The 24,823-nt window shown below is 38.3% G+C and overlaps 1 protein-coding gene across 1 annotated transcript in view; it reads right to left on the bottom strand.

Annotated features, from left to right (window-relative positions):
- LOC120773352 overlaps window positions 1-24,823 on the bottom strand; it is a 188,920-nt gene that overhangs the window by 121,108 nt on the left and 42,989 nt on the right. The window contains 4 exon segments of the mRNA XM_040102172.1: window positions 1,902-2,028; window positions 4,203-4,299; window positions 21,629-21,785; window positions 22,728-23,540. Coding sequence (XP_039958106.1) covers window positions 1,902-2,028; window positions 4,203-4,299; window positions 21,629-21,785; window positions 22,728-22,989 — 643 coding nt within the window. The 5' untranslated portion in view covers window positions 22,990-23,540.

Genomic DNA, 24,823 nt, shown 5'->3' with positions numbered 1-24,823 from the left:
ATGTCACTGCTCAGCAGCGCAGTATGTCACTGTGCTACTATTTTGCTGGTTATTTTGCTATTAAGGGAGAAGGGAGCGCAGCTTATTTCTTTTGTATTCGAAGCGAGGGCAGATGGCGCCTAAGCTTATGAGCATAAATAAGTAATCAGGGTATTAGTGCGATGGGGCGGCTTAAGAGCGTTAAGCAGGCGCACTACTTAGCAGCGCGCGGTGCACAGTGCACGTCGAAAAAGTACAGAAAGGAAATGCTAACGCTGACCAAGCAATTAACTGTTAAAATAATATTTGGCTGCAAGAAAATTATCTGCACTTTTATGAAATGCGCATACTGTGGAGTTTGAAGCCCCAAAATTTGGTTGCATAAATGTTATGCGTAGCCTCTTACGAAGCGTTACTCATACGCCATAGTGGCCGCTTTCGCTGTAAGATTTCGCGCGCTTTTAATTAATAAATGCTTTCGCATAAAAAATGTTACTCATACGCCGTGGCAAAAAGTAAAGTAAAAGTTTATGGTAAGCATGTGCACGCAGCTCACACACAAACAACTATTTGTGCAAAATAAATGCGCTGTGTATTGTTTGCGAGCGAGTTTCTGAAAATTCATGAAATTTCGCAAAGTTTGCACGCTCGCGCAAGTATCGGAAGTTTTCTTAATTTTTGGCTAATTTGAGCGCTGCCCGCTCTTCCCGGTATATTATTAAGCACTTGCTGCACTTTTCCTATATTTCAATGAATTGCGTAACAATGCTTCAATATTATACGAGAAAAAGGGTTCGAAAATTAAGTTTTCTATTTATGTTTTTTATCTATTTTTATTTTTTGAAAAATTAAACCTATCTTTTCTTGGAAAACATTTTTTATGCGCAAATAATTAAAAACAACATTACCAAAAAATATTTGAAAATAAAATAAAAAAAAATTTTCGTTAAAATAGTTTTAAATTAAAAAAAATTAAAAAAATTTTTTGAAATTTAAAAAAAATTAAAAACGAGTTTGAAAATAAAAAAACATTAAAAAAAAGTTTTAAATTTTAAAAAAATCAGAAACTAATTTTTTTATGCAAAATTTTAAACTTTTATTTATGTTTTTTTTTATCAATTTCTATTTTGTGAAAATTTAAATATGCATATCTTTTCTTGGAAAACATGTTTTATGTGTAAATATTCGGAAATACCATCAAGCAAAAAATATTTGAAATTTAAAAAAAAAAATTGAAATTAAAAAATTAAAGTTTGAAAGTAAAAAAAAAAGAATAAAAAAAGTTTTAAATTTTGAAAACACTTTTAATTTAAAAAAACAAAAAATTATTTTGTTTTTATAAAAAAATTAATTGTTAAAAGTTGTTATATTGTAATAACAAAATGTTTTTAATGTTAACTAAAAACAATTTTTTTATATAAACATTTCCAAATATATTGTGTACCTTCATTTACATATATTCTGAGTCACCCTGTATTGATTTTCACTTTGTCAACATCATTAAGTCGTTTCAATGACACTCATCTTTCGATTTGCTTGTCATTCCAATAATTTTCTACCCGAAATAATTATAGCTACACATCTACCCTGCAGCAATTTTCCCGCAACCTCCACCATACCCCCCACTAGGAAATTAAACATTCCAGAGGTCGCACAACACGTTGACTCTCCTCTTACATATGAGTAGCAAATGAATAGATAAACTAGCGCGTGTCCCAACAGCAGCACAAACACTTATTCATGCACACACACACACACACACACAATAGAGTGCATTTCTATTGATGGGAAATCGGTCGAAGGCACAAGCTCATTATTTGTGTGTCAATGTTACAGATAAAGCCTTTGTTATTTATTTACAAGTATATACTACATATGTATATGGTAGAGATAAGATTTTTGTGTTGTTGTTGTGTACTCACCTATTGTTGTAATTAATGTTAATGAGTAAAGAAACGCCGATGCATAAGTCCACTTGTGTGTGGGTGGATTCATTTGTTCGCCGGGTTGATAAATTTTCGATTGGCGAACGGCGCGCAATAAGGTCTCCTGCGGGAAGAAGAAGCACAAGCAGAGAAATCATGAGTACAGTACATACTATATTTGGTTAAGTAAGTGATTTGGCAAGCAAATGGGTGTGCGAGTGTGAGAGTAAGTAAACTAAATGAATAATTCAGTGCAGCAGCTGAGCAATGAGTGTCCAATATCTTTTTTTTTCTGTCTTTTTTTTGAAAATAGAAACGAAAACGAAAATGAAAATGAATAGGAAAATGTGCATGCGAATGAGTGTGAGTGGTGGCGCAGACACTTTCAAGCGCATTACAAACATTTAGAGCTGCTGAAAATGCTAGAATGTGCTTTGCATGTTAACTTATTGTACACACACACATATATAAGTGTATACGGGAATATGTGCCTTGACAACAACGAGGTGGACACGTGCAACAACAGCAAATAACAAGAATGAAACGTTAACTTCGGTTATAACGAAGCTATAATACCCTCCACAACGAAATCTCGATAGAGATTGCTGTAGTCCTATACGTATCTCCAGTGCTACCAATCACATTGTGTCATACTAAATAGTGATGGAAAGCTTCATTTAAAAAAATTAAATTCGGCAGGGGGAGAAGTGAAAAATGTACCTCGCTCTGGTCGACCTATTGTTGAAAAAGTTGACCAGGACCGTCACATAAGCAGCTGTGACATCGCTAAGGAACTTAAAATTCATCAACAAACGGCTTTGAACCATTTAAAAAAGGCTAACTACAAGAAGAAGCTCGATGTTTGGGTACCACATGAATTGTCTGTGAAAAAATAATCGACCGAATTAACATTTGCGATTCTTTGCTGAAACGAAATGAAATCGAACCATTTCTGAAGCGAATGGCAACAGGAGACGAAAAGTGGATCAAACACGACAATAATGTGCGAAAAAGATCATGGTCCGAGCGGAGTAAAGCTCAACAAATTATCGCAAAGCCAAGATTGACGCCTCGAAAGGTAATGCTGAGTGTTTGGTGAGATTGGAAAGGAATCATCCACTATGAGCTCCTCCCGCCTGGTCGAACGATTGATTCTACCTTTTACTCTCAAAAACTGATGAGATTGAGGCAAGCAATCGAAAAAACGGCCAGAACTGATCAACAGAAAGGGCTTCGTCTTCAATCAGGACAACACTGGACCACACACATCTTTATTGACTCGGCAAAAACTGGAAGAGCTTGGCTGAGAATTTTTGATGCATCCACCATATAGCCCTGACCTTGCACCATCGGACCACCATTTGTTTCGGTCAATGCAGAGCTCCCTTAATAAAGTGAAGTTGACTTCAAGAGAGCCTGTGAAAATTATTTGTCGCAGTTTTTCGCCGAGAAACCAAAAAAGTTTTACACTGATGGAATAATGCCTCTAGCGGAAAAATGGAAAAAGTCCTCAATCAAAATGGTACACATTTGTTCATTAAAGTTCGTTATAAATATAAAAAAATAAGTTAAAATTTGATTAGAAATACGAAAAGACTTTTTCGACTACGCTTCATATACTATATAACACATCTAGTACACGTGGCAGACTTACTATACAAGTTCCGTTCAGGGTATAAAAAGCACAATTGATGAGCCTGCACGCACGTATGTATGCAAGTGTCAGTCTACTCGTACATGTTGTCATTTGTGTATGTGTGGCAGCCAGTCAAGTAGAAACAATGAAGTCGAGCAAGCAAGCCAACAAAGTATGTAAATAAGTATGTGAAAATGCATAAACACCAACTCAAACACCTACACATTCACATACATATGTACATATATGTATGTGTACGCAAGCGAGTCCATAAACTAGCAAGAAAAAGACACGGGTGTGCGTGTGTGCGGCACCATTAAATAAATTACAAAGTGAAACAAGCAAGTCATGCACGAGTGTAACTGTACATAAGCACATAAACACTTTTGCGTCACCGTATGAGTGTGTGTATGTGACAATTTTTGGCTGCTGGACATTTGAATAAATGAATCGGCCAACAATGGTCACATCTCAAGTCAACGGCAGTAATAGAAATCGGCAATGAATAGTTAGTGTGCATATTGAGCAGGCAGCTGGTGTTTAATAAGCGTTTGTGGTTGTGTCTGTGTGTGTGTGCATTTATGGCTCAATATAAGTTGCCTGCGCTGGCATTCAATTGCTTTTCGTGCATTTTTATGTTAAAGTCAAGCGCCGACACTTACCTGGAAATGTTGCACTTCCTGCGCGGCCAGACGTGTCCAATTCTCTTTGTATAAAATATTCAAATCCTCCGTAATCGACCACAAACGATCCACAGTGCTGCAAAGAGAGCAAATACAATTGCGGAATTAATTTGCATGGTTTGGAAAAGTGTAAAAGATTATATGAAAACATTCAAAAGGCTTCTAAACGTTAGAGTAAAGGGTGTAAGGGATCTCCAAAAGGCACAAATAATTTATTTATCGTTAGCACGAAACCTGATGTGATATTAATGTTTCTAGCGTAGCATTAAATTCGAAAATTTAGGCGTCAACACTTTTCATATTTCATTTTCGCCCGACCTTTTGAAATCTTAATCAATTATTACGTGTCTCAATTATCAGTTCAAGGAGATCTGATGAGAGATGAGCTTAAGACCATGAAAATGTGGTGGATTTGTCTTATATCTAGAATTTTTTGAAAATAAAAGCTCATCATGTGATAAAAGCTCATAAGTCATCAAAAACAGCCACAATGGATTTGTCTAATATCCACAATTATATGACACTTAATAAAATAAAAAAAAATAATATAACGCGATGTCTAATATATGACAATTAGTAAAATAAAATAAAATAACATAACGCGATGAAAGCTCAAATAAAAGCTCATCTTGTGTTAAAAACTCATAAGGCACCAAAAACAGCCACAATGGATTTGTCTAATATCCACAATTATATGACACTTAGTAAAATAAAATAAAATAACATAACGCGATGAAAGCTCAAATAAAAGCTCATAATGTGATAAAAGCTCTTAAGGCCCCAAAACAGCCACAATGGATTTGTCTAATATCCACAATTATATGACACTTAATAAAATAAAATAAAATAACATAACGCGATGAAAGCTCAAATAAAAGCTCATAATGTGATAAAAGCTCTTAAGGCACCAAGACAGCCACAATGGATTTGTCTAATGTTAACAATTATAAGGCAATTATTAAAATAAAATAACATAACGCGATGAAAGCTCAAATAAAAGCTCAAATAAAAGCTCATAATGTGATAAAAGCTCATAAGGCGCCCAAAAACAGCCACAATGGATTTGTCTAATATCCGCAATTATAAATAAAACAAAATAACAACGCAATGAGAGCTCAAAAACAAGCTCATAATGTGATAAAAGCTCTTAAGACACCCAAAAACGGATTCGATCCCGTAAAATAAAAAATAATAGAATTTAGAATATTATATATCGGTTCTGCTTCATGAAGCCAGTATAAGTACAAGCTTAGAACCTTTTTAAGATCCTTCGAGTTATGCTAACGCTTCTCTGGAAGAAATTCTGTTTATCGACTGTTCTTATTGTTCTTGCAATGAGAACTTTAGGCAAAAATTGAAAATTTCTTGAAAGCAGGTAATATTCTATTATAAAATTTCTTAAAATATGAATTGATTGAGTCCACGAAAACCGACAGAAGAGAATTATAAGCGGACATGCTGTATTTGCATAGCTTCCTGTGAAGAGAGAGCCTTCCAGACCGAAAAACAATTCCGCTCCCCTAAAACTGTGGTCCAAAAGGAAAGATATCATGTCTCTTTTGAGTGGTTTGCAGGCTGTTTAATCATCAGATCCTTGGCAGGATATATCGCACGTAATATGTGTAAAATTTAATAGCTGTAACCTCTTTGGATGCGATATCATTATCAGGATAATTGAAAAAATTTGCAACAGCTCTAAAATAATATACTTTATACCACTTTTTTGTTGGTGGTGGTTAGCGGCAGGTGTCGACGGCCAGCTCGTTTCGGCGACAATTCTCATGCAAAACACCAAAGCTACCATAAAAGTAAAGGGTTGCCAAAAACGCATGAAAGGACAGAAAAATGCCAGCAGTAAAATGCAACAAAAAGTAGCACAACTGCATAAGGGACTGAGGGCGAGAGTAAAACAATTCTCGTAAAATTAAAATCAATTCGCATAAAAAGCCACAAATACAAAGGCAAACGTTGCAGGCATAAAAACTACATTTTAAGCAAACACACACACATGCACAATAATTTATAGCCACACACACACAGACACCCGCACGTAGTTATTTATCTGAGCGCGCTACTTGAAAATTCCACACCAGCGTTTGCTGCATGCACCGTTATGCAAAATGCGTAAGCGATTTTCAAATGCAAACACGCACACACATACACATATACACAATTTCACACATATACACAGTTTCACACACATATAAATGCATATACACGAAAATGCTTGAAAATCGCTGGCCAAATCTGCAAGCAGGTGGGCAATGAAAGGATTGACCGCCACTGCGTCCCCCGGGCGGCCGTCGCTCAGCCGCAGGCACAAGGCCACTGGCGGGCGCTCATTAATATGCAATACCTGCTGCCGGTTGCGGTATGCGTGTGTATGCAAATTTTATTGGTTGTTGTCATTTTCAATTTTGTTGTTGTTATTGCATGTTTTTATTTTGTTGCCAAACGTGCTCATGTTTCAATAGAAAGCTTAAATTTTGTATAGAATTTTTGTGCGACATTCCTTTTGTACGCTCCAAAAGTTCCTTTGTTATTCAAACTAAATTTATTTCTTACTCTAAGCGCCGTTTGGTCTTTCATTTTATGCGAAAATGTTATTTTATTATGCACAGCTTGCAGTGGAGCGCTTCTTCAAACCGATACTCCCACCTTTGCTGCATTTTAATTATTTGCTTGAGAGAGTTTTTTTTTGTGAATTTTTCCGAAATATTTTTCTTTGTGCGCCGAGGCGTAAAGAACTAAGAATTTACACAAAGTAATAAATAAATGCGCGCTCAAGCGAGTTCAACTCTATAATTGAAGTTGCTTTCGCTCAATTAGACAATTGCAAAGACACATTGTGGCTTTCGGAGTTAATTTTATGGGCGTCCATGGCGGATGCGCAATATTTTCAAAATGCTCCCTCTAGTGGCTTTAACAATTGGAGCGATAAAAGTGCAGGTATGCGTTCTATTTTGATCTGAATATGAAAGGAATATGAAACGATGAAGAATTTTACACCAAAGCGGAAAAAACATCGACTCAGGGTTGCATTGTCCTCTGGTTTAATATACAGGGTTTGTCCCGAAAGTAATAGCACTGAGTCGATTAAAAAAATTTATTGAACCAATCGTTACAATTCTTTAAAAACTTTCAAAATTCGATGCAGCGGAAGGCATTCTCCGGAATAGCCTGGAGAGCCGAGATGCATGCTACTTGGATACCCTCTGTCGTCTCAAAATACTTGCCTTTTATTGGCCTTTTCAGGCAAGAAACCACAAAAACTCCGGGAGGGGGCACATTTGGGCTGTAGGGTGGCTGCGGTAACGTTGGAATGACGGCCTTGGTTAGGTAGCTTTTCACAAGAAAAGTGGTGTGAGCCGGGGTGTTGTCGTGGTGCAACTTCCAATCGGCTGCGATGTCTTGTCGGACCCGATTGACCTTTCGTTTGAGTCTCTTGAGGTCTTCCACGTAAAACATTGCGTTGACGGTTTATCCAGAAGGAACAAATTCATGGTGGACGATGTCTTCGATGTCAAAAAAGAAAATGAGCACCGTTTTCACTTTGGATTTACTCATTCATCAACGACCTTTTCCCGGCCCACCAAAAAGACCTGGTGCCACCGAAACACAACACTGCTTGCTAAAGCAATAGCTGGGTAAGCCTGCTTGATCATATCAAACGTCTCTGTTGCAGATTTACCGAGTTTCACACAGCATTCAATCGCGTATCTCTGCTCTAACGAACGCTACATTTTCAGCTTGTGCCACTCACAGAAACACGTCGCGCGAAAATGTTTGTCCTAACTCTCCAGGTGCTCGGAGACAATTGACCAGCCGCTCGTTCGTTAGCTAGGAACGCCTTCTACCGAATCCAGTCGGTGCGCGTACGCTCCGAAGTACAGTCGCGGTGGAAGAAAATCAGTCCTATTACTTTCCGGACAAACCCTGTATTGTCTTCTTCTTTTTACTCAGCAAGACAGCTTTGGGTAGACTATTGCTTCCGCTCATGTCAGTAGTCTGTAATCGTTGTCCTCTAACTTTTGCGTCGTCTGTATCCTCGTCCATCAATTAGCTTCGGGTAGGAAGTTGTCGACCTCGCGACCCTAATCCGCCGACGGACAGTATTCACCTTAAATCCCGCATTGGTATTAACATCACCACCGACATGAAGGAAGGAAGGGGCATCATTTCACAGGATTAGCCGGCCAGCTGCACATCAAAAACCTTTTTTTGCCGACTATGAGGCCTAGTCCGGATGATTTAACCACTTCTATTACATTAAGTTAACGACAACCAAAAAATTATTTAGGATAACTGAATGTAACAGAAATTAGCCGGGTTACTTATTCAGACAAATATTCTATACGCGTTTCTACCAAGAGGAACTCGAGAGCTAGATTCTGTAATACCTGTTTTATCTTTACGGAAACTGTAAGAGAGACTGGCTCATGTTCGCCGACCAGAAAGATTGTTGTCTTAACATGGCATGAGAATAAATCTCTAGACTCCACTTCCAGATTGCACGACCTTTGGAGACAACAAAAACTCTCGATATACAGAGTCCATGTGCCGTGGAATTGTTTTTGGGATCTTAAACAGTAAACGCCAGCGGTGAAAACAGCCACCTTAAACTACTCTGAGCTTATTATGTATCACATTTTAAGGCACTAGCCTGCAACAATATGTAAGTTGCTCTAAAACTCCACTTTTCCGACAATTAGACATGGTTTTAACCAAACATCACATACTTTCACTCCAACTCGTAGTAAAGGGCGCTTAGCACCTTCAGACTATAGAGAAACCAACACAGCACTAATTATCGTACATATTAATGCGTAAGAAGAACAAGAAATTACACTAACACCTCCACCACAACCGCCGTCTTCCTCTGGCTAACCCTCAAGTAATTTGCACATGTGACATGTCGGTTTATAAAAGCAACGGTGACAGAGTCTTACGTGACAGCTATTAGCCTTTGCCCAAAAACCAATATTTTAGTTAATGTACGGAAAGTTTGTGTGCTCTAAAATTACCCCCCGGTGCGCTGCTTCAATGTTTGTTTGGTTTTGGCAAAAATTACTTAATACGATTTGGCTCGCACCGAAACCGAACATGAAAATGTATTCTCATTAAAACAAGAATTACTTCACATTTGTGTACAAAGACACCGCAGGATAACAGCTACTAGTGGTCATTAAGCAGCAGGATCCAATGAGACACTGCACGCCTCGGAGTCAACGCACGCGCCGGCCATGCAGCCGAAGACGCTTGCTCGTGTGCCAGGCTACGGAGCAGAACAAGACTGGGCTCAGCAGTTGGCCGTCTGCCACTCACGTGGGTCCATAAAGTAATTAAATTTAATCCGCTTCACAGAAAATTTAAATGGATGACCGGACGTAACTCGTACTGCCGTACGCACACATACAAACGCATGCGTCATTGCGTAATGGACGCAACGCATACATGTCTTGTGCAAACCAACTGCGGAACCACAGCTTGAATGCGAAGCATAAAGGGTCGCAGCAACCGACGGCAGGTTGTAGACGGAAGGTTGGCAGTTCGGAGCTAATGGCTGACGATTGTTTGACGAAGTTGGCGCTTACTCTTGCGCTTTCCACACGCCGGCAGACTGTCTGCACTTTGCTTTCAGCTTGACAACTTGTCAGCACTTTGATTCTACCTGGGTCTTCGTGAAGCTTTGTCTGCCTGTCTAACTGTGTGTCTGTCCATGCGTCTGTGCAACTGTTTATAAGAGCTTATATTGTTTGGTTGTTATTTCTGAGCGCACTTGAACTTCGACAAAGCAGAAAGATAAATGCCAGTGGACTCAGGCAGGTAGAAGCAGCGACTTACGGCACAGCATACGATGCGTTGACGTGACGCCCGGCGACGTAAATGGCCGGAGTGGTTGGCTATGAGATGCCATTGGGTGGACGGACGCCATTTGTCCTGCTCGGGTTACTCAACGAACCAAATATCATTGCCTTTTGACTTGTCTAGTTTATGAGTATTGTGGCTTTGTGGCATTCACAGCGGGTTTCGTCGGCCGGTCTCTACGTGTGTGCGGGAGTGCATAAATAACGCAAGCTTATGAAGAGCACGCCATTGTGTGTAATGGTTAAGTATATAAAGCGGGTAAACAAGCAGCTCACATACGGCTATGTGGACGCTTCAGCGGATGTAAGACATTACACTTTGACCGGAGTCGACTGTTTATTTTTCCGATACGTGAGTAGAGTGTGCGAGGAAAAATTTGGCTGTCGTAAGGGCTAAGCAAGAAATAATTTTATGAATTTTGTTATATAAAAGGATCAGAAGGCGAATGAAAACGAATTTCCGATTTGTTTCTTTGCGTAGTCAAGCCTTACAAACACGCACCCGATGTCTTGTCCATATTCTTATACATCCACCTACTAACTAGTCCCGTGGTTACCACATAAGTATTTTTTTAATCCCAGTTTTCACGACTTCCAAATATCAAAGATTAGTTAGAAAACTCGCTAATAAAGATCGGCATAGAGAATTTAGAGAATTATCCCTTGCTCGTAACCCATCCACCGGTTAATTGACATAGTTGAACGAATGATTTAAATACGACCAACAGAGATATGCAGAAATAAACACATGACTACCGTAAAAACTGCTCAAAACGGAGTTTGAAGTATTTGAAACCAGTTTCGAAGTCTTTAACAGCCAAACAACCGAACTTTGTTGATCTAATTATAAATGTTGGAATTTCTGTTGAAGTTGGCTGGTTGGACTCTTCGCCAGTGGACTCTAAGAGAGGACAGGCACGCTGAGCTAAATAAAAAACATTCTCCTGAGGTGATTCTTTGAAGTCTTGTAATTTATCTCCGCTGACTGCTCGCGAACTCTTTCTCAAGCATATCTATAATTGTGAAAATTATCTTCGATTTAGCTATATAATAGATTACAAGGATTAATCCGCAAGCGCTATTTGAGAAAGAGAGTGAGAGAGGGACTTTGGTCACTGCAGAGCTCGAAACCTGAGAGAGAGCTTGGCTGGCGTAGGTGATGTAATAACCGAAAAGACAAAAACATAAGTTAGAGAGATAAGATATAATATGAGAAAAAGAGAGATAAAGAAGTATAGAGAGAGAGAGAGAGAAAAAAAACAAAAACGAGAGAAAAAGAACATAAGATAGAGAAAGAAATAGAGAAAGAAAGAGAAGGAGAGAGATAAACCTTTTAGAGAAAAAAAGAAATAGAGAGCTAAAGAAAGAAAAAAAGAAAGAAAGAAAGAGAGAAAGAAAAGAAAAGAAAAGAAAAGAGAGAGAGAGAGAAAACGAAATTAAGAAAAACAGAGAGAGACAGAAAAAGGATAGAGAAAGAAATAAATAGAGAAAGAAAGAGAAAGATTAAACAGTTGGAGAAAGAAAGAAAAAGAGCGAGAAAAAAGAACGTAATAAGGAGAGAAAGAAAGGAAGAGATAAAGAAAGGAAGAGAGAACGAAAGAAAGGTTTAAAGAAAAAAGGAAAGAAAAATAAAGAGAGAGGGAAAAACTGTGCCAGACTCTTTATTTCTCGAAAGCGAAAGAGAGAGAAGAGAGAGGAAGAGAAAAAGAGTGAGAGAGAGAGAAAGAGAGAAATAGAGATAGAGAGCGGAACAGAGCTCACGACCGCAAAGGAGAGGGACAGAAAGATTTAGATAGCCAATTGAGCCACCAATTTCTAACTTACAGAACATTCTTCGTTACTTAGAATATTAAACTTTAATAAATTTTTGCCCATGGAATCAATTAGAGTCTAAAAATATCAGAGATTTTAACATTTTTTTCACTATTTTACTCTTTTGTTGAATAAAATTTTGCACATTCCGTCATTTGTTGCAAAAATTTGATAATTTTATAGCATTACAACGAAACTTGAGCACTTCTAAGCTCTTACAGCACTCAACTGCTGAGTAATACCATTGTGTGGACATTTCTATTATTTACTTTTCGAAGTCTTCTTCACATTTATATGCCAAATGAATGGTCGAAAATCGGAGATTAGAATATATTGATTTGCATTTCATTACGGTAATGTGGGTTTTATTGCTGCACACAGAGAAACGTGCATGAAATTCGTTTTGAGCGTAAGAAGAAGAATACGGAGAAGGGAAGAGAAAAGTAAAAAACTACAAAACTTATAAAAATATTTGATGCATTTCTACTAAATGAATTTGAAATTTTGTAACAGTACAACTGTCATGTGATTCATCAACTCGCACGCACACACACACAAAGACGATATGCAGACGCACGCACACATGCAAACGTTGGAATTAAGCATTAATGCAATGCAACTTTGTGCATACAAATGTGGGTAAACAAAATGCATATCTCTGAGTGTATTTGTATGTGTGTGTCCGCGTGTGCGTGTATAAGCACTTGCTTCTATTTAAATGTGTTTGCATATGCAACTCTATGTGTGTATGTGGCAACTTGTCGTTGCAAATACATGAATATATTTATGCAATATACACAAGCTTATTGTTGTTGTTGTTCGCTTATTTATACGCATCAAAATGCACTCGAAGCACTTCAACGCACACACACACACAGCTGCAGCTGTACGCATTAGTTGTTGTTGCCGCACACACAGCACACAATTTGCATTGCAAATAAATAGCAAACAACAATTACAATAACAACTACAAGAGCAACTCGTTTGTATGCAACAAAGCCGTTAAATCAACATGTGCAGCAACAATAACTACAAAAACAACAGCAAAAGCAGCAGCAGCAGTTAACATTCACAATCTGAACAATGCATAAAAATCTGCAACTACAACAACAATAAGAGCAGCAGCAGCAGTGGAAAAATGCGACACAACAACATAACTGTCAAAGTAGTGGCACACAACAACCACAACCACTCACTCCGCGCTTAGTATGTCACACACACACGCTGGTTGTTGTTGTTTTTTGTTTATTTTCGCTTTTTGTCTTCGCATTTCACTCGAGTTCAGCAATCAACAGAAATAACTAAAACAACAGCAACAAAAAAACAATATACATATATATATATATATATGTATATAAATTCCCCAGCCCCACATTAGAGGACCTTGCAGCATGTGCCTTTGTTGTTTTTGCTGTTCTTCGCTTTACATTTGCTATTTGTGTAGAGTATTTGTAAACATTTGTGGTCGTGTTGACTAAAACAACCAACAGGCAACAATAACAACAACAACAACAATGCCTGCCGCCACACAACAGCAAACGCCAAAATTTACACGTCAAATATTGTGCGCCACAAAAACGGGAGTTCGCTGGTGTTGCACACACGAAATTAGTGTACACGAGTGCTTGCCGGCGTGCGTGCATGTGTATGTGTTTGTAGTGGTCAAAGCGCTGGCTTGTAGCGCACTTCAGAGCCAAAGCGACGACTGTCAGTGACAAATGCTATAAATATGCGCTTTTTCCACATTTTATTTATTCGCCTTCGCACAGCTTGTTGTAGCCAAAGCTTTAGTTGTTGTTGCTGTAGTTATTTACACATGTCTCCCATTTATAACTATTCCACGAACAGCTTTAGTTTATTTGCCAACAAAATTGTGGACTCCTAACTCAGACTCGGACACAGAGCTCACTGGACCGCCGTCGTTCGAGCGCGGACTGCCGAACTGGGCAAGCTGTGGAAAGTGGTCTGAAGTGAAAGAAATTAAAATAAATTGGTTTGTTGGTCTGTTGTTGTTTGTTCCCCGCACTCTCAGCCTAGCAACGCTTGTGTTTCGCCTAAGAGTTGAGCGCGTTGACATACGAGTCAGTAGTAGTAGAATAGAGTCCTTCAAGCTAGTATAAAGTTAAGTTAGGTTAAGGTGTGGTTAACCCACTTTGGATAAACTGGAATGAACTTTATAAGTTTTTCACCATTACTGTCCTAATTCAACGTTGTTGGGGGCATCGTTCAAGGAATTAGCTCTTGAATTATCAGCAGTCAGTGGCGTTACGAGATATCAAACCAATAAATGAAAACTCTTCAGTTCGGAAAGGTCGGCTGTTGGACTGCACTTCGCCTCACTTGCTTGTGAAAAGCTAAAATGCGGACCATAGAGGACTGGATTGAAGACAAGCAGTTACATATATCGCAAATGAAGAAAAAGTAGATCAAACTGTTCATCGATACTTCTTCAACCGACTTGTAGCTTAACTTATTAATGCTAAGCTCAATAGGAAGTAGTTGTAATCAGATCCATTTACAGCTGGATATTCATAATTATAAGAGGGAACGTATAAAATGTAGTAGTTAGTCGTGCAGATAGACAGGCTTAAACGCTGATAAGGGCAATTTCTTCATTCAAAATCATTATTCCTCGACACAGAGTAACGTAACTCGTAACGATGGCGTGGAGATCGAAGAAAACGTGCAAGAAAGTTCAAAGCAAGCTTTTTTAAGCTTTCACCTCATAAATGAAAAAAGCTTTCGCCAAAAAAGTACGCGTTTAAAATCTCTTTTAAATTCTTCATGAAAATTAATCAATATTGCCGCGATTTCTCTTGCATATATTTCCGATTTATGATAAGCATGTGTAACATTATCCTTGATATACAATATAAGTATGTGTAGCAGCAGTGCGCAAGGCCGCTACAAATTGTATCGCATACATTTTCCATTATATTCGCATTTATTTCATTTCATGTTGACTCAGTGCGATTTATGAGGCTCGGCAGTGACATTTTTTTATTAGGCAGACAGCCGCGGAAAGGTATAAGCGACTATGTGTTGTAAATATATATAGATACTGTCAACAACAACAAATTTATTTTTGCATAAAATTACAGTAATGTACAACCATACACACACAAGTATACCTGCTTAAATATTAAAATACTGAATATTAAAGACATAAATAGTGGCCTTTCAACTTAGTTCGCTATATTTGAAACCAAAATTGCGTTATTAAATATGTTTCGGGATCCCGAAAATATTCGGGATTTTTGTATGAATATTTATTAAACTTGTCTGCAAATGATGATTTATTTGAAACTATTTTCAACCGAAAGTCCCGAAATGTTTAGCATCTCAAAGGCCTTCTAACGGTGGTTATACATATATTAACGATATTTGTATTACAGGATTTTAAATAATGCATTTTCTGGGTTCCGAAATTTTTCAGGACTATTGAGTTAACATTACTTTTAAGTTTTATTCGCTATTTGCAACAAAAAATAATTTCTATGTTTCAGGATTTTAGAAAATCTTTCGCGATCCCGAAAATTTTCAGGATTTTTGAGTTAACCATACTTTTATGTTTTATTCGCTATTTACAACTAAAAATAAATTCTGCATTTCGGGATTATAAATTATGTATTTTCGGGATCCCGAAATTTTTCAGGATTTTTTAATTAATATTACAAATATAATTAACCATATTGAAACTCTTTATCAACTTCAAATCCTGAAATAATCTTTATCTGAAATGCCCTCCTTTGGTAGTTATATTATTATAACAACCATATTATTATAGCAACTGTAGAACTATGATGACTCGTAAACCAGAAACTCCATATATACATATTTGTTCAACACCTGCACAGACTTCCATTGTGAGCAATAGTCAAACAAAAATAATAGCTACAACAACTCGCGAGTATTCATAAATATTACTCCGTTATAAATGTCGGGGGCCTTCTCCGCCAACCAATGTTTGCCCCCCATGCTGGCTAACAAACGGCAACAATTATGCGAGTGGTAGCAGTAATTAAAGCAGCAACAACAACGGAGAGAACTAAAATAATAAATATAATGGCAACAACAATAGGCAGAAGACGGATAGCGCCCAGCATCATTAAGCATTCGTAATTTGTAACGCTTCGGTTATTTATAAATTATGCCACAGTGGCAACAATAAAAACAAAAACATTATCACTAAGTAGTCACAATAATCACAGGCGCAAGTGATGAAACTACAGCAACAAGAAAACTGTTTGCTGTAAATAGTGTGAAAGTTTACACGTTTAGAGGTGGCAGAGCTTTGACTAATTTACACTGAGAAAAAACGCTTCAGCATTCCTGAATACATATCTTCGTGAAGTGAACGAAATGTGGCGATTTACAATCAAGGAGGAGGACTGCACTTTTGGAGATTTTCCGGTCTTTTAACTTGAGCTTGGGCAACAATCTACGCGCTCCCAACATAATCGGGTCGGACCACTTCTTTTTAGAATAAGTTGATAGTAAATATTACTCCGATATGAACCAGAGATCTATTTATCTGCAAAGAACGTAGAAAATGTGGGTTGAGAGCACACCACGTATGGTATCTGAAAGAGATTCTACAGAATTAATTAATCAGTCAACCAGACCGACGTTAATGACAGATCCCAGGATCAAAGATGCAATGATCTCACGGAAACGTGGACACAAAGCACATCTTGTAAGGTATTTGGAAGGGATCTTACGATATTCATGGATCTGTCAGCACGACCGACGTTACTTATGGATCCCAGGGACTCAAAGCACACCTGGTGGAGTATTTGGAAATGATCTCGCGATATTCATAAATCAGTCATTCCGACTGACATCATTGATAGATACCGGACCCAAAGATAGTGCGAACTCACGAAAATGTGGGTTTAGAGCACACCTGATATGAAACCTGGGAGAGATTTCACGATATTCATAGTTAAATCAATAATAATGAATAACATTAGTAATAGGGCCTCAGAGGCAAAAACGATGTAATCTCACTGCTAAACTCGTACAAAGCTAAGGTTCGTTTTCTTAACGATAATTTTTTGCAGTGCGCTGCTGTTCGACGTTCGTAATGTCCCCATTTGTTTTGCGTCTGAGAGGTTTCACGTTTACAATTTATTGGTGCTACATTTTCACCAGCGCACAAAGGCACTGCCACGCAGCAGAGTGTGAACTCACAGCAAACAAAATAAACAGGAACTCAGACGGCTGGAAAGGGGAAAAAGGAAAAACTGTACAAAAATGGCAGCTGAAATAAGGCACATTAGTGGCGAAAGCCCCGGCCCCACGAGCCGACGGTGCAACGCTTAAGTAGTCGGGTTGGCAGAAAGGACAACAGCACAGCGACAGGAAATAAAAAAAGGGACACTTGGCGGCGAAAGGAATACGAAGTGGCCGCAACAAGGAAGACAATGCAGGCAAAGAATATTAAAACGATGAAAGCCTGCGGATAAGGTGGACATAAAAGCGAAGAATGACGCAAGGGCAGCTAGAAAAGCAAAGAAAACTAGTACAGCGAACGAGCTGTGTGGAGCTGCGGCACGGCGCAACGAGTAAGGAGAATAAGAATCGAACAAAGTTAAGCTAAAGAGGCAGTAAGCAGCAGGCAGCTCTTGGAGATAATGCAAGTGGTTCACGTTTAAAGTGCGCCGATAAACGTTGGCCCAGCACAGAGGAGGAGAATTTAAGGAAGCTACAACAGTTCTATAGACGCTTAAGGTTACCTTAGCGGCCGAAGCTCTAGTAAAGTACTTGAGCTGCTTATAGTTGCGGAAGTATTCGAGGTGTGCCGCATTTAATGCTGCAAAATGAGAAGCAAAGATAAAAAATAATAAAGCAAAGAATAGAAAGCAGCGAGACGCGAGGTAAATCGCAAGGTGCAGCCGGAGTTCACAGCAACAAATGAAGCGAAAACACAATGGCTGAACTGAATTTGTGTCAAATGCGCATGAGGCAGGTAGAGCGGGTGGCACATGCAGGTGGACGTTTGACTCGCAAGCGGCCGCAATAAAACCTACAATTATGTAGAGCTTGTAAGATAGCTTTAGAAATTTCAGTAATGAAATTGCGAACGCTGTGCGCAACAGATAAATTATAATCGATGGTGCTGCGCAATTTTCACATCAGCTGAGTGGTAATAACAGTAATTTGGTCAGTCATACCATTATTAAGGTAAAATATTGTAGACTGTCGGGATGTCCAATGCGGGGGGAAAATATGAAAAAAAGGTGAAGTCTCCTCTGTCGGTTATGTAGTTGGTCCTTGATTTCTGGAATTGGTCCTGCCTGAGAAAATAATGTGACTTTAAATAATAATTTATTCACCATTCGAGAAGTCCACTGCTTAGCGAGTGAAGCAATGAAAGCAAAGTTCATAGTGCCTAAAAATATGCATAAAAACAACAAATTAACGAAGAAACGTTCTCTTGCCTTTCTATCTCATGAAAGCGCTCCCTCATACAACTGCCAAGCTCCACCAAACTACAAATCTTCCCCGCAAACTACAAGTAGGGGTGACTCTTCGTGAGTTCCAGCGTTTGCACACAGACGCTTCATTTTTATTTAGAGCTAATTGAAATAAATTAAATGTAATTATTAGCTTTGGAAATTTTTCGGATTCTTCGTAGTATGTATTTCAACGTACTCCACGCCCCACAACAACAACAACAATGGGCGGCAGACATGCCTCGCCTGTCGAATGGATAAACGTTCCCTCCCTCGCTCTCTCTGACACTCTCGCTCACTGGGCCCAGGCAGGGCAGCTGTCGTTTGCGTATGTGTGTAGGTGGCTGTGTGTGTGTGCGCTATTAACCCACGACGAAAGACATAATTGCCCCACTAAATAACCGCAGTAATAATACTGTTGTACACCATAGCAGCAACAACAGCAACAACTAACCAGCGAATGTGACCCTACTTTGTTCTTCCGAACCCCGAACACAAAAGCGAAAGCAACAAAACTTCAACTTGACGTGCACATAATTCAAGGTGTAAAACGTGATTTGTGCCGGGCTGTGTTGCCTGTGCGAATACTGTGTGGTTGCGTGCGACGTTGTGGGTGTGTTAAGGCCACTGCACTGATTGACACACCCCGAACGTGTTGCTTGCCCACTTGCTCAACTGTTCGCCTGGCTTGTTAATGCTCGACTTATAACAGCTCCATAAAGGCTTCATGACGGATTTATTTTCAAGTAATTGCTTTACTCGGCATTAATAAATTTCTCATGCAATTATTGTGAATCTTATTATCAATTTATTGTGGTTGTTGTTATTGTTGCTGCTGTTGTTATTTGTTGCCTTTAACACTGGCTTTGTTATGCGGCAAATATTTGTGTAATTCCAACGGTTGTGAATGTGTTTTACTAATTCGCTGCTAAATATTTGTGTTTATGAAGGCTTACAGGGCGTATACGCAACATATTTGCATACAATGGAGCGTGTGGTGAAGTTAGATTATGTGCGAGTTAAATCCATTTTTATCTTTTCTGAACGAAGAGCTAAAATTATCACTATAAAATTGTTTGAATTCTTAAAAAATAAAAATAAAAAAAATTATAATAATTTGTTCAAAAATATTTTAGATTATGTTTTCAGTATTAAATATTGTATTTAAAATTATTAAACAACTTAAAAAATTTTTTGCAACAAAAACAATGAAATAATGCAGGCTAAAAATTAAAGCTATACATATTATCTAAAATATTTTTGAACAAATTATTTACCCTTTTCCATATAAAAATTTCATTTTGATCATTCAGTATGTATGGCAACTATATGTTATAGCCATTCGATCTGAACAATCTTTTCAGAGATTACATCACTGCCATATACAATAACCTATGCCAAACTTCGTGAAGATATCTCGGCAAATGAAAAAGTTTTCCATACAAGCACTTGACTCCGATCGTTCAGTTTGTATGACAGCTATATGCTACAGTTGTCCGATATCGGCGTTTCTGACAAGGAAGAAGCTTCTTGGGAAGAGAAGAACGTATGCAGAGTTTTCAGATCGATATCTCAAAAACTGAAGGACTAGTTCGCGTGTACACAGACAGACGGACGGACAGAGAGGCAGACATGGCGATTTCTTTCGAGTGTTACAGACATCATGTCAAACTTATTATATCCTGTTCAAGGTATAAATAGACTGCAAAAATTTTAAAAATTGGGTAGTCGAAAAAGTCTTTTCGTATTTCTAATCAAACTTTATTGAACAGCTGTAACTTTTTTTCAACTTCCCCGAATTTATTTATTTTTTCGTTAAATGAAACTTGAAATCTCACCTTTTCAACACTATATAGTATGACACATGATTGGTAGCACTGGAGATATACGACTGCAACGACATCTATTGACGAAATATACGAAAATACTTTTTCGACTACCGTAGTTATTATTGATTTTCTATTTTTTTTGGTCATATTTCAATATAAAGGAAATTATAGCGTTACATACATACACACACACGTAAATAGTTATCGATATTAATAAAATTTTATTTGCTCGTCTCCATATATGCATGAGTGTTTGTCTATTGTACGTATGTATGTATATGTGAATCTGTGTAGTCTAAGCTAATAAAGGGACTTGAATCAAAAGATGTGCGTGTCTGCGTGTAAGAAAAGACTTTACAAGGCCGACGAGGAAAATGGCAAAAATAAATGAATTTTGAATAAAAGGGAAATGTGTTAAACGCTTAATGATCATCCAGAAATTATTTGCTTATGAGTCAAAAGCAAACATGGAAAATCTCAAATTGCAATCTAAATGACAACGAGTTCAAGGCGAGCCATTACAGCATGCCCAAACCGGGTAACCAAGTGATTAGACTACCAGCAAATATCACAAGCAAATAGACGGGACGTGCAATAAAGAATAAGTAATGGAAAATGAAAGCCAAAAATAACAAGCAGATAATATGAAAATATAATGGAGACGCAGTATAAAGTGAAAGTAGCGTTGGATGGGGGCGTATAAAGCGAACAGAAAAAGATCAAAGGCACACAGCGCATATATAGAGGCATCACTTTATGGTAAATTTGTATGTTTGCCTGCGCTATAAGTGGCTTGCTAAGAACCGAGGCGACAGCCATTAAAGTTTATCACTTAACGCTTTAAAATGTCCACACTGATGAAGGCCGTGTGTGTTGTTGCTCTTGACCAGCGGCAAAACGCCCAAATGGCTTGCTAAGCGCCCCAAACGGCGCACGGCCGCCCCTGTCAATGCGTTTATTAGCGTTAAAATATTTCTGTCATTTTGTCAATTCTGTAATCGGATACTACATTTAGGTTGCGTTTAAAAATAAATTACTTTAAACTACACAAAAACACAGTGCGGCGGATGAGCATTTACACGTACGTGTTTGACAGGCAAATGTCACGTATACGCCCCGACGACCAAAACCACTCTTGCACGCTCATCTGCTGCCTGTCATTACACGACTTCGTTTGTGTAGTCGCCCATTTTATGTACTTGCGCCGAAATATCACTGAAATAGTTACGCGTTACAACAACCACCGGAAACCTTGCTTTTCGTGCTTAACTGACCGAAACGTGACTGGAAAGTGTAGGACACGCGAGCACTCAACGTAAGTTGCTTTGCGACAAGTCGCAAGACATTTTCAAATGGTCGCATTGCGGTGGGGTGGGGGTTATGGTGTCATTGCAAAAGTTTATATGACTTAACGGGAAAAATTATTTTGGTTTACTCACCGTGATCTTATTTGTTCATTGGCTAGTTCGGTGCGTGGAAACTTTTTCGATGCCGCCACTGCGGTCTCAAGCGCACTGGTGTCATCCAGTTCGCCCTCAAGTGTGACGAAAATAATGGAGCCCATGGCGGTGTAAAGCAGCACGAGCAGGAGCACGCCTTGAGGAATGGAAGTGTGTAAAGTAGCAGATTAGTGCGGATGAAATAGGGAAAATTAAACTACTCTTAGCATAAAAAAATATTGAAAGTTAGAAAATATTTATAAATCTCAAAGTTTATGAGTTTCCGGTATAATCTTAACATATATTGGGTAGTTGAAAAAGTCTTTTCGTGTTGGAAATTTCGAAATTTCGATCTACACTGATGCAATATAGTCTCTAGCAGAAAAATGGCAAAAAAGTGGTCGACCAAGAGGTACATATTTGGTTCATTAAAGTTCATTATAAATATAAAAAAAAATAAGTTGAATTTTGATTTGAAATACGAAAAGACTTTTTCGACTATCCAATATTTTACTTAACATTAGATATCAAGTGCCCTATCAGTCTCATTTTCCCTTCAACTGCTCTCTCTTTATTATTATTTCTCCTGCCTCGCTCAACAATTCTAACTCTCATCACAAATCAAGCTCTACGCTCTTTCTCTTTCATTGAACAAATTATTTTTCCCTCTCTGAATCTTTCATATTTTAAGATAGACTCATTATCTTGATAACTTCCCTGTTAGTTTTCAATCTATCTTCGCACCAGGTCTTTCTTAGGACCTCATCCACACTTTTTTTCACCCCCCATTATTTTCACGTAACCACGTAACCTACAAATATTTCTGCGTAAATCTAAATATATCATCATCCATCTATGTATATCATTTCCCCTAACTAATTCTTTGTCTATAAATCCTTGTCTCTTGTTTTTTCCTAAACCTCTCATCCTTTCTCTTCCAAATTCTCTAAAACGTATAAAATACGAGTATTATCTCTCTACGCCACTTTTTGTCAAATTTACGCTCTTTCCGTTTTCGCCTACGCTCTCTATCACTACAATTTGCTCACTCTCAATACCTTCGCCGCAACTAAATTGTTCATATTTCTACGCCGCTCACCTGTCGCCGATATGCAATGTGACTTGGGCGCCTTATGGCAGCCGCACAAGCCACCAGCGCCGCGTTGCTTTTCACCCGACCCGCCGCCACCACCGCTGCCACCGCTTGAGCCGCCACCACCACTACCACTTTTACTGCTTGGGAAACACATGCCGCTGCCAATGCTGCTGCTGCTGCTCGAACTAATCGCCGATTGCGAGGCGTGTATGAGCGTCGGACCACCGATGAATGCGGTCAACGGCAATGGTGGCTTCTTCTGCATAGTAACGCCCACGTATGGGCGTGGTGCCTTAGGCGACAACGATGGCCAGCACTGTAATTAGTGGTGAATATGAGCGAGTGAGAGCCGGAGAGTGATCACTTGTTGACTCTGCTGCGACAAATAGTTGTACGTACTCTCACTCACGCTTTCAGTGCTCTCTAGAATATTAGAAACAGCTGTTTTCGTCGTGTTGATCAGCTGTTTTCACGGAAAAAGCAAATTTTGTCTGCTACCGTTAAGTTTAGACTTTACGTGAGTTTAGCCTTTTTTTGTTCTGTTTTCTCGCAGAAATTCTCTTGTTTCTCAGTTTTTAGTCTAATTTTTTCGCCGCCAACTTTACCAACTCATTTTTGTTCGCAATTAAGCTTCGTATTTTTTAGCGAAATTTTTTTCTCGCAACGCTTAAACGTAATAACGCCACAGTATGGCTTGTTGTTTGTAGCCGTTATGAGCACTTATATGCATGGGGCTTGCTTTGTTGTTGCATCACTTAGAGAGTGTCTGTTCGCAAAACGCCAGCTGTTGCAATTGTTGTGTTCCGTCGCCGGAAGCTGTAATAAAAGTAAAAGTAATGCGAGATAGAGTTAAATAACTTTTTATTACGCAAGTCCATGCACACATACACACACATATGTATATACTTCTACATATATATAAATACAGCAACGAGCATCAAAGAGAGCTGAGCGCATGACGCGGCTATTTAATTTCGTTTAATTTAAAAGCATTTTATTATATTGACATTAAGCTTTCTATGAAAAATAAAACATGTCGGTTGCGTTGGTAATAAAATTTAAGTTTATTGAAAAAATGCAGCGACCAAATTAGTTAGATGAGTTGCTCGTTGGTCAAACGGGAAATGAGGAAATAATATAAAGCGAGTCTTTACTTATTTGCGTTGAACAGAAATTAAATTGAGTGAAATTATAACGGTAACTGGTAGCCACTTTCATGCGACGAAAACAGGAAGAAACAAAAAGTGAGAGAGAAGTAAAGTTTGTACAAGAGATTTATTAAATTTTCAATGTGTTTTCAGTTATTTTCGTATTATTTGAGCATGTGTTGAACACCACTCGGACCATATAGCGGGCACTATGCCGCTCTCTACTTCTTTAATAAGGTGTTTATGCATTTGAAATTCGAGAAAAAAATTTCTGACTTTTTTGGAAGGGGCATTTAATCTTTGTATATATATTTCTTGCGTGCGTGTGTATGTCCCTGAACTCCTCCTAAACGGCTGGACCGATTTTAATTAAATTTTTTGTGCGCATTCAAGGGGAATGGTTTAGATTCACAATTGGGTCCACTGGAAAATGTTTTTTAATTAATTTACTAAATATGGGGAATAGTAGAATAGAACTGCATACAAATACACAGTGCAATGAATTAAAACTGGCTCAGTAATCATTCGATAAATATTATACCACGTGCATCCCAAAAGACTGATGCCATAACCTTGCCAGCCGATTTTTTTGCCTTTCCACGCTTGAGAACTGTTTCATAATATGCAGGTCACTAGGCTGACTGTCGATTGGACTCGGCTGATTTCACTGGTGCATAGCCCAAATTCAACAGTATTTTCCCCCAAAAACCAATGCGTTATTAACGCACGAAATTCATTTTGATTAATTTTTTTGTAAACTAACACAAGTTGCTTCACCAAAAATGCTATATCCCCCTAACTAATAGTCATAATCTAACTAATAGAAAGCATATAGATGGTATTAGTAGTACCACCTGTGCATCAGCCACAGTAAAACCTGGACGGGCCCTCAAGCTTAATATAAAAATAAAAATGATATATATATAATATGAATTTTTGATTCCCTTGATA

Source organism: Bactrocera tryoni, chromosome 4 (assembly GCF_016617805.1).
Source record: "Bactrocera tryoni isolate S06 chromosome 4, CSIRO_BtryS06_freeze2, whole genome shotgun sequence".
Lineage (NCBI taxonomy): Eukaryota > Metazoa > Arthropoda > Insecta > Diptera > Tephritidae > Bactrocera > Bactrocera tryoni.
Note: the sequence above shows the minus strand (reverse complement) of the source record. Positions and strands in the feature narration are given on the sequence as shown.